This window comes from Acanthisitta chloris, unplaced genomic scaffold (assembly GCF_000695815.1).
Source record: "Acanthisitta chloris isolate BGI_N310 unplaced genomic scaffold, ASM69581v1 scaffold26802, whole genome shotgun sequence".
Classification (NCBI taxonomy): Eukaryota; Metazoa; Chordata; class Aves; order Passeriformes; family Acanthisittidae; genus Acanthisitta; species Acanthisitta chloris.
This window is the reverse complement of record NW_008662567.1, coordinates 1-10,821: the sequence shown is the minus strand read 5'-3', so window position 1 is coordinate 10,821 and position 10,821 is coordinate 1. Positions and strand designations below refer to the sequence as shown.

At 43.7% G+C, this 10,821-nt stretch overlaps 1 protein-coding gene across 1 annotated transcript; it reads right to left on the bottom strand.

The window, feature by feature from the left end:
* Positions 1-388: 388 nt before the first annotated feature.
* Positions 389-10,679, bottom strand: PGM3 (phosphoglucomutase 3). The gene is made up of 12 exons (XM_009070650.1): positions 10,476-10,679; positions 9,644-9,828; positions 9,092-9,159; positions 8,641-8,774; positions 8,301-8,496; positions 5,658-5,815; positions 4,601-4,684; positions 3,322-3,420; positions 2,887-3,003; positions 2,035-2,157; positions 1,080-1,253; positions 389-475 (listed from the first exon to the last, which is right to left on the bottom strand). Exons 1-12 carry the CDS (start codon positions 10,677-10,679, stop codon positions 389-391), a joined length of 1,629 nt encoding a protein of 542 aa, XP_009068898.1.
* Between the last annotated feature and the right edge of the window lie 142 nt (positions 10,680-10,821).

Sequence of the window (10,821 nt, the reverse complement as noted above, 5' to 3'; positions counted from 1 at the left end):
ACTGTTTGCCCATGGATGATTGGGCTGGTGTGGCCACTGTGAGCACAGTCACAGCAGAGCTCCAGTCAGATGCAGCTCTGCCCAGTGCTCCAAGGGTGTGGGAGTTGGATTTCAGGCACAATGTGACAATGAACTCAGCTGGGTGGAGGGGCAGAATTCCTTCTGAGCATGGCCAGAGCATGTCAAGAAGTTAGACAAACTTTTGGGAGGAGAACATTCAGCAGCAAGAACATCTCATTAAGAGGTAAGTTGCTAAAGGAGGTAAAGATTCCACTCAGTTCTGATCAGTCCTTGCTGCTCCCAGGAAATCCTGGGTCTGTGCACATATGGTAAAGAGATATGAAAAGATAAGTGAAGTTGTGTGCTTTAAGTGCCCTTGTATCATCCATTATATGGGCTGGGGTGGTGCTCCTTTTCCACCAGCAAGGTGATAAACAGCAAGGCTCACTTCATGGGCGAGCGCATCCGCATTCTCCTGCAGAAAGTTGGGAAAGATAGTTATGCTGCTGTCAGCATGAGCAGGTTATAGCAAATATGTGATATTAAGACAAGAGATTTCCTGCAAATGCTGTGTTCCCTACATTGCTCCATCATCCTGAGGCATCTGCTGTCATGCTGGCAGGGAGAAGCATGTGAAGGGAGGAGAACAGGACCCACTGCTTCTGCTGTCAACTATAAATTCAGATGTGGACTAACAACAGCAGCCAGATTTTTTTTTCTATTTTTGCCTCTTATGAAATCATGCAGTTAGGGACTGATTTAGTAACTTTCTTTTTAACCCTGAGCCTTCCAAAGGCTGATTGTCTTTTCAAAGTCAACTAGTGTCAAATCTGCCATTATAGACATTTATATTTTCCTTTTAAAGATAAACATTGAGAACATTCAACATTACATTTCTCAATAAAAAGAAAATCCAGAGGCTTTTTTTGTGATCACTAAGGGTTATTTTTTTCCAAATCTATCACTTAGGTATTATTAAATGATGAGCATGTAAACATACTTTGTCCATCAGTCCCTGCTAAGCAGATTTTTTTAACATAGACAAGTGCACTTCCTATAGAAGCTGTTTAAGCTCTGACCTGTGTGTCTGCTTCAGCATATATTCTAACGACATCTTCTGTTCCTGAGGGACGGACGAAGGCTCGTGACAACCTGTACTTCTTCACAAGGGCATCGATTTTCTCCTGTAGCCCCAGCGGTGCCACCGCGCGCCTTTCGGCGTCGGTCGTGTCGATGACGCGCCTGTCTGCCACCTGCAGCGTCAGAAATGGACAAGCCATTTGTGTGCTGGGGCTGGGCAGTGAGAGCAGACTGAGAAAGGTCAGGGTAAGACACAAAATCGGGGTTTGATGTGTTGTGCTGCCTGAAGCAGAGTTCAATTTGGGAGTTAATACAGGGCTACTCAAACACTTGGGATCCCTAAGATGCCTGCTCAGCACATATTTACCAAGCAGAGCTTAGCTGCTTGGTTTGGAAAAAGGGTCAGTTCTGAACATGCCTCCTTGGTCAGACTCTGAAGTGAAGCTGCAGTTTCTCCCAGTACATCAGAAAGTGTACATTCTGTCTGCTGGTTAATTTAGAGCCCAGAGCTCCTTTACTGTGTCTAATAGAATGCTACTACATGGCAGGCTCTTCTACTCAATACTGGAGAAGATAAAGAAACAAGAGCTTGAACATTCAAGTTACACGAAGTGGAACAGCAAGAAAAATAATCCAGCTGTCCAGCAGGCAGGGCCCATAGAGAAATAGGATTTTTCTAATTTGAAAGTTAAGAAAGAAATTCTAAGTAAACATCTGAAGAGTTTCGGTCAGATTTTTTCATTTAAAACAGTTGGTTATTATTTCATCATTTCTGTAAGTCATAGTTTTATTTTAGTCCAAGCAAAATTCTGGTCCCTCCTCTGGGTTGTTGGGCCTACATCTGCTCTTTAATGGGCTGTTTCAGCTTTACAATAAAGCTTATCTAAATATGTGCAGGCAAAAGATGCTCACAGCAGGACCCCAAGAGGCTGAGCCCACGTGGTGTGAACTCACCTGAACTTTGAGCAGCCGATTGGGAAGGTCAGTGTAGATGGTGTCCCACTCCTGCACAGTCAGACCTTTCAAAGCCAGGATTGCTTCAATAACCAGCATGTCTGAGATGGCATCACCAACAGTCTGTTAATGGGAAGGGAAGAAACATTGGAGCAATCAGCAGTGAAGAAATGAAGGCAAGATGTGATCACTAAGTTTCCAGTTGAAGAGAGTGAAAAAGCAGTCAGGCCCCCTTGCCCAGTGTGGGTAGCTGAGTTTGGCTGGCTTGGCTGGGGGCAGGTAGGTTTGGTTTGGTTTTTCCCTCCGTACCACACTGCTCCTGAGGTAAGGAGAACAGCAGCATACACATACAGCCCTACCAAGGCCAAGTGCTAGTACTCACCTCTCCTAAGGGGGACTAGCAGCTCTCCATTGTTCAGGGGTCAGGATACTTAAAACTGGCTTGGGAGGTATGATTTGGCACTACCCAGACAAATAATGTCTGCACTAAGACAGGGAGTCCCAGGGCTGTGTGGGCATGGGCACTGGAAGACCCCTGTGCTCCCATACCACATGTGTGAGTGGAAAACATAAGAGTCCTTGTTGTTGAATCACAAACAAGTCACATCCTAGCACTAGGTGCCCAAGGTATTCACTCCCTCTAAGATCCTGCAGCCAGCAGACTACACCAGACAAAAGCATTCTGCATCCACTCATGAGTATGTATCACATCTTTCTAAAGAATAGTCCCACCCTTTTCTTCATGGCCTTACTTCCTGCTCCAGCAGTCCCCAGCAGTAGCCTGACAGGTACTCACAAACAGGATTACCCTCATGACTGCCAACACAGTGATTCATTTCTCTCTGTTTTTACCTGATTAATCAGGTCAATCATGTTTTCGAGCACCTTTGCTGCTTCTCTTTTCTCAGCATCTTTCTCCTCTTTCGCCAATTGTCTTATTTCAGTTTCAGCAGCTTTACTAAATAATACCTACAATAAAAAAATGAAAGCTTGTCAAGACTGAACCAGGATATGTGCAGCAATAAGGAAGAAACTTTTACCTTTTAAGCCCCAATAACCATCATTAATATTTGCTACTATGAATTCCCATCCCCACATAAATCACAGAGGAGCTGGTGGCAATGCTATGATAAAGACAGAAGGGGGAACATGTCTGTTTTCAAACATGAAAAAAACAACAACCTACTTTATAAAAGCAAGGAGAGTGAAAAGACCTCCTTCTCCAGCTAATCTAATTAAAATTTTACACACAGGGGCTGATCATATACATTAGATGCTCATACTTACTGTACCATGTCCGTTTGCCTCGAAATAAACACCAACATCAAACTCCTGAGCCTTGTGATGCAAGTGTTTCACTCCTGTTTTGACACAGTGCACAGGTACCTGCAACCCAAGGATGTGCAGAGAATGACAACAAGGTTACAGACTCTCCTCAGCAGATGGAGCTGCAGGAAGTGCAGGGAACTGAGCACCTGCCTGGGTGAACTGTTACAAACTAACTTTCACAGCTACTGACTCCCCAGAGGTAAAATTCTCCACTACCTCTGCAGGCATCATTGAAAAAACATAAATTCATTTATTCAAGTGTAAATAAAGGCTAATTAAAGAAATGAAGAAATAAACCCCAAGTATAGAAAAACCCAATTCATTTAGAGGTTTCAGGACACACACCAGATTTCTATACAAATGGAAATAATCACAGAATCACTTTGTTTGGAAAAGACCTCTGAGATCATTCAGCCCAACCTATGACCTAACACCACCACGTCAACTAGACCATGGCACTAAGCACCACATCCAGTCTTTTTTTAAACACCTCCAGGGACAGTGACTCCACCACCTCCCTGAGCAGTCCATTCCAGTGTCTAACCACCCTTTCTGTAAAGAAATTCCTCCTATGTCCAACCTCAACCTCCCGTGGCACAGCCTATGACTATGTCCTCTCGTCCTGTCACTAGCTGCCTGGGAGAAGAGACTGGGCCCCACCTGCCTACAGCCTCCTTTCTAGCAGAGGGTGATAAGGTCACCCCTGAGCCTCTTCCTCTTCACGCTAAACACTCTCAGCTCCTCACAGAACTTGTGTTCCAGACCCTTCACCAGCTTCATTGCCCTTCTCTGGACTTGTTCCAGCACCTCAATGTCTTTCTTGAAGTGAGTGGTCCAGAACTGATAATGCTTTAGCTCAATTTCTGTAGTGAACAACATTTAGCTTGTTAGAGAAAAATGAAGCAGCATCAAAGTATCAAGGAACCTGTACTAACTCACTTTCTTGCAAAGCTATAAAGTCCTCAACTTGTCTGAGAACTAACAAGAGATTTTGTTTAGCTTTTGTCAAGCATTTTTTAAATTAGTAAAGGCTGAGTAGAACATTTTCAGCTTTGCTCTCTTGTGTCTCCTTTGCCACCATGAATTTAGTCACTGCTGCAGGTTTGAAAGAGTAATTTGATTTCACCTGCTCTAAGTTTTCCTGGTAATCCCATTACACAGCATTTACTTTAAAAGCAAACAAATTTGCAGTAAACAACATTTGCAGAAAACTACCAAGAACAAACATGGAGAATACCTTCAGCGTTTCCTCGAGGTAGCGTGTCGAACTCCCATTGGCATATGCTGTTTGTACCACAGCCATCTTGTAGTTCTGCCCCACCTGAGCAAACCAAGAAAAGTGCTTTACTGTCCCATAGGCACATAGCCAAACAGGTAGGATAAACAGAAGGATAATCAGAACTGTTAAACATTGAGTTAAAACTCCTGGGAATCAGAGGAAGGCACCAGCTCACAGAAAACTTCCATATGTTTAAAACAACATGAATTCTGTTCAAGTCTTTTATATCCCATTTTTATTTTTTGTGGCTGGCTGAAGCAGCTCTCCAAGCTTACACTTTCCAAACCTCTTTTCCAGACTCAGCTAGCTCCATGCACAGTCTGGACATGTGGCATTACATGAGGCCACACACACAACCAGTAGAGTCAAAGCTTCCAGTGCAAAGCAAGCACAGACTGGTGGCAAGCACAATTCTCCTCACTGGCCAGTTTCTCTGCCACAGAAATGAACTGGTCTCTAAGAAAACTAAACCAGGCTACTTCGTCTAGGTTTAGTATCACAGACATCAAGTCCAAGGGCACTTGTGTAAAAAAAGAAAAGCTTTTCCTCTCTGTCCCAGGTGTGGAGAGGATGCTATGTGGCAGAGACTGGTTTTGGAATGATGACACACAAACCCCTTGACTGCCACAACCAAGTTCTCATGCAAACAGAATGGCCAACCTTCATAAAGCTTCACTGGGGGAAGGACTGGAGCCAAAATTAGTGAAAGATAGTGAAAGAAAGAGAAATTAATACAAATACTTTGTACACTGAAATAGAAGAAAGCTCTCTCCCACAAAGAAAATGTTCCAGGCTAAAATATCAGTGCTCAGGTTTTCATTTGGAGCATGGAGTCCTACCCTTGTAAAAACATTCTGGCCACACCACTGAGGTACAGGACTGATCACTTTATAAAGCAGATTCACTTTAGGTAGATGTAAAGATACCACACACGTACCAACTAACACAGCTTCCTTAGAATATTTTACACTTTACAAATTAAAGTGGCAGCATTCATTTCATATGTTAGAGTTACCTTGGCAAGAAGTTCTTTAAGGAAGATACTAATTAAAGTTGCTATTTTATCTCCATCAATTAGGTGAAAATGGCCAGTTGCATCCTTATAGTAATAAACAATTCTATCTGCATCACCATCAAAGGAGCAGCATCTCTCACTGGGCTTCATGTCTAGCCCTAGTGCACACAGAGTTATAAAAGCAAGTTAGAGACACAAAAAGACACAAAATGTTTAAATTAGTCCCAGTGTAGATCTCATGCGGAATTTAGCTCTGTGAACACACACACACACAAACTAACACTCTCAAATAGATACTGCTTTTACTGCAACAGGGAGCCTGTATTGGAAGGCAACTGAGAAATGCATGTTCAAATCAAAAATATAAATACTAATATCAAACCCACAGGTTCTCTAAACATTAATGATGCTACACCTCCTTTCCAGGTGCATATGAATATCAGCCCCAGAACTACAACATGTACATCTCTAAATGTTGGAAGTAAGCACTGAAAGTCAGTGATGGCACGAGGTTATAAACCTTGCACCAGCAGAGCACCCACCCCTTTTCTCACACACTCAGGCACCACAGAGCAAACAACCACACACCAGAGCTGCACACACTGCTCACAGATGGAGGTGAGTTGCTTTCCCCCTCCGTGCAGCTGAGTGAGCTGGTGTTTGCAGAGTGACACTCAGGGCCCTGCCTAGCACCTGGGCAGGAGCCCTGGGTGGCCTTAGCTGGCCACAGGGCACACACCCAGCCCTCCCTCACTGCTCCTCTGAGCAGGGCCAGGCACACTGAGCAGCCTGAGAGTGGAGGCAAACCACATTCAGGCAGAGGAGGCCTCCAGAGCCATGTCACCTGCATTTCCTGGCATGTGGCAAGTCCTCTGTGCACTCCTGCTACAGCACTACTATGTACTTCTCCTGCCAAGACATATGGGAATTAGTCCTTCTTCCCTTGCATCAAAAAATGCCTTTCTACAAGGAAATATTTCAGGCCTGTTTAATTTCATTCCATTCTCACCTGCCAGACCTGCACCTGCCCTTTGCTTCCTTTCACAGATGAGGCACCTTCCTAATGCAAGGCAAGTGTGCACCCCCACACCAGCAAAGCCAGTCCTGAAGTACAACAGGAGGTGGCAGATAAATCCTACCACTGAAAAAACAAGCCCTCTCCAAAGTAGCCATCACCAAGATTTCTCTGAGCTGTACAAAAATTATACAAGTGGATCTGCTGGCTATAAAATGTCTCACGTTTAGTGTGCTTGATATTCAACTTACCCAACAATGTACATAATGCATAAGAAACACTTGCCTCAAAAAACTTTCCGGACTTAATTCCAAAAGAGAAACAGCTAGGAAATGTCCTCGCTGACACAGCAGAGCCATACAGAAATGAACTGCTCTTTAGTTAAGGTACATCTTGCTTTTCTTTAGATGCCATAAGGCCACATTAACCTCAGAGTCCATTTCTCAAACTGCAGCTGGCAGTTTGAGAAACCTCTGAAACCTAGGCTGGTTTCAGAGTCCATCAGGAACTCAGTAGGGAGCTCCTAAGGACATGCCACATCCTGTAACCCCTTCTTGGAAACAGTATTTTAGCACAAAAGCAGACAGAAAAACTAGCCCACCTTGGTGACACCTTGTCCTTCAGAGCACAGGAAGTTATACCCCAAACCTTGTCTGTTCCTTCTCTTGCCTAAAGTCATACAGGACAAAACATGCCACTGCCAGTGAGGTCCTGAAGCCAAAGCATAAGGTAATGGCAAATGCAACACTTAGCAGGTTGAGACTTCCCTATGACTTTAAACAGAAAGCTGATATTGCTTAACACCTTCAGAGAAATCAGACAATCTATTTCAGTGAATCATTAGGAAAATAATTCAGACGTTTTCTTTTCAGAGCACAGTCCTGCATGGAAATGACCCTCCTCAGGCACAGTTAGAGCCAGGATCCAGAGGTGACACACAAGCATCGACCCCCAGCAGGGACTGCCTCTTACTGCATTTCTCCAGGGCTCAAGCAGTGTGGGAAAGGGGAAGAACACCATACCTTAGTGTTCAGATTTGCCCAGCAGCTGCAGTCAGGGTGCAGCTGCCCAATGGAGCACCCAGTTCAGCCTCAAATAACCTCATATCCAAACCACCTTGCTCTGCCAGTTCACGGATTTTCCTTTAAACACTTTGCAGGAAATTGATTGAAATAATTTTCTCACTGGTTTATGTGAACCAGTCATTCTGCTGTCACCAAGCTGCTGATTACCCTAGCTCTCCTTCAGGAACCAGGAAAAATATCTGCAATCCCAGCCCACAAGGTAAACGTTTCTTCATAACACAAAGGGAAGTAAAATAGATAACATTAAGCCGGTCCTGACTGATCTTTGGACTCCACCAGCTTAACATTCAGCATGGAGAGTCATATATTTTTCAGCCAGTCAGAGAGATACTGTGCTCCTCCAAACACTTCAGACTAACTTAAACTAGGGATGTGCCAAGCCTGGCTGTATGAGTCTCTCTTTCATTGCACAAGCAGAACCATTCATGCAGTCACTTAGTAAGAAACAGGGAGCTCAGATTATCTGATGATGCACCATGGCTAGACCCTGCACTTTCAGACCTGGAGGAGAAGTAAAGAGATACAAAAGTACTGACTACATACCTCTAGGTGGTTTCTGGTGAACTTTCACAAAATCTGCACCACATAAGTGATTGAGTTTCTCCTTGGTTCCATCATTATATATATGAATTAGCACCTCTTTTGTAAGGTAGGGCTTCATTTCTGATAGTTTCAGTGCTCCTATTCCATTGGCACAGTCAATCTTCAGGTGCCTCTGACTCTCTCCAGAGCTGTGAGACTTAGCACAAGGGAAGAAGGGGCAAAGTGAACTCTTACCCTAGTGAAACCACACCTGAATTCAAAACTTCAGACCCAAATGAGCTAAGAAACAGAAGATATGATTTTTGTACATTAGCATGAAGAAGTAACACCCAGTATTCACCTGTTTTATCAGTTCTGTAAAAGCTTTGGAGAGTTTCTCGTAATAACCGTCCAGTGTTGCTTTCCCATACTGCCCTTGGGTGTTTTGACAGCAGACCATGTAATGTAGCTGTGGTGTTGTCACCAGGCCATAATCTAGTGTAAGATAAAAGGTAAAATATCCAGAAATAGAATTGTAAATTAGTTGTTGTTCAAAAGTTGTATAGTATTTGCTATTCTACAATAAACAGACAAATGCAGTACAGGAAACACATGAAATTTTTCAAGTTCTGTTATGGAAAAATGACTCTCCCCTGCCCCACCTTGTATTAAAGCCACACAACTATCCTGAAATAAGGTTGTTACAAGCAAGAAAGTAAATGTCTCTGGGCTACTGCTTTAGGTCTACATAAAAGAGTCACATTTCCATTAAAAACTTGAAATCAGACTCGAATTGCCAAAGTGTAACATACCATGGTACTGACCACCCAGAACAAGGACACCATCTATTACTGACTGTGACAGTTTCTCGCTGCTTGGCCTAGAAAACAACAAATACAGATGATAACCTTTGCAAAGACATTTATGCATGGACTTGGGAAGGAAGCACAGGTGGAAATCTCCTACGAGCTTCCTAACGGTAGATTTAAATTGGCTATGAAGAAACCCACACCTTTTTCTATTGCAGGCAATTCCCAGTAAGGAAGTTTGAAAGCATACACCCCGGGGAATTGCAAAGACAAGTTAACTGCTAAGTACACACAGACATCACACAGTACCCACAAAAAAACCCACATCACAATGAAGCATTCAGTTCAGAAACACTGCCAGGAAGCTCCCATAACTATTAGGGAAGCTAACATAGGAACTGCATCAGAAAACATTTATTTATTGCTATATTCATAAATTTAGGCATAAAAAAAGCACAGCCTGACTGCAGAGGGTGAAATATCCCCAAAGCACCCCTGAACACAGCACTGGTGCCTCAATAAAAGCAACATACATCAGCAGCACTTTGTAATTACCTGGTGTCTCTACCAATGAAAACTGAAGCATCCTTGTGCATGTCCACTGCTGCTTTTTGGCAGATCTCAGTTATCACTTTCTGTATTTCATGCTCCTCTGCATTTGCTAGTTGTGTGGCATATTCTTCCCAGGAAGGGTGCAGCATTTCTCCAAGAGGATCAACCAGTTTTACCCCATTGTCTTCCTTAGTAGAAAAAAAAAAAAGAACAAAAGATACTTAAGTCTACAATTGGGGAACTTAATAAAATCTCTTTGAAGGCAGCCAACAAGTGGTTCAATCACATTGCTTCTTTAAAGGTGGAGAACTTCTGGGACATGGTAACTTAGCTGCTTATTTAAACCTCCAGCAAGCCCCCAAAAGTACCACAACCAGCATATTAACTGACTATTTCTCCTTTCTACTTTTGGCATGAAATTTGATATTAGAATGACCTAACGGGAGATTCTAATAACCTCCATAGCAACAGAAGTCTAAATGCCTAATTTGTAACTGCTGCATTTGCATGGGTTTTTTTTTCTAAACTTACAGAGTTTGCTCAAAGGTTCCTCTCTTCTCAAGGGTACTCCTAGCTTGCCAACATTAGAAAGTTACCCTGCAACATAACCTACAATGCTTTCTATGTTACAGCATTTCCACATTAAAAAAAATGCTTGTGTTTACAGGGAAAAGTAACTGCAAATAAGCCTGAGACTGTATTTACAGGGAGTAGGCCAAACACACGCTTTAAGAGGTTCAGGTGCCTTCAGGAGCTGCTCTCAGTGCCATGCCCAGCTCTGATTCCACCAAAGCGATCACACCCACCTCCTGCTCAAGGGAAAGGCTGTTCTTACCTCAGGGTTGTGGGACGCTGTGACCATGATGCCAATCGTGGCTGCCACAGCTCTGGACCTGAGAGCTGCCAGCAAACCCATGCGGAACACGATGTGCTCGAGCAGCTCTGCCCTGGCGCGGAACCCAGCGGTGCCGTACTGCAGGGACAGCCCCGCAGGCTTCGGGTGCAGCGCCGAGCACTTCCCAAGGGCTTCAGGGTCCATTTCTAGAGAGGGAAGCAGCACAGATACAAGTGATAGAAGTGGCTGTAATTGGTTTCACGTTTTGCACCTTAACTCCGAATCCCACAGATACCTTAAACTGATCGTAACGAGCCCCTCGGTGGGCTCACTAGCAGAGCGAAGG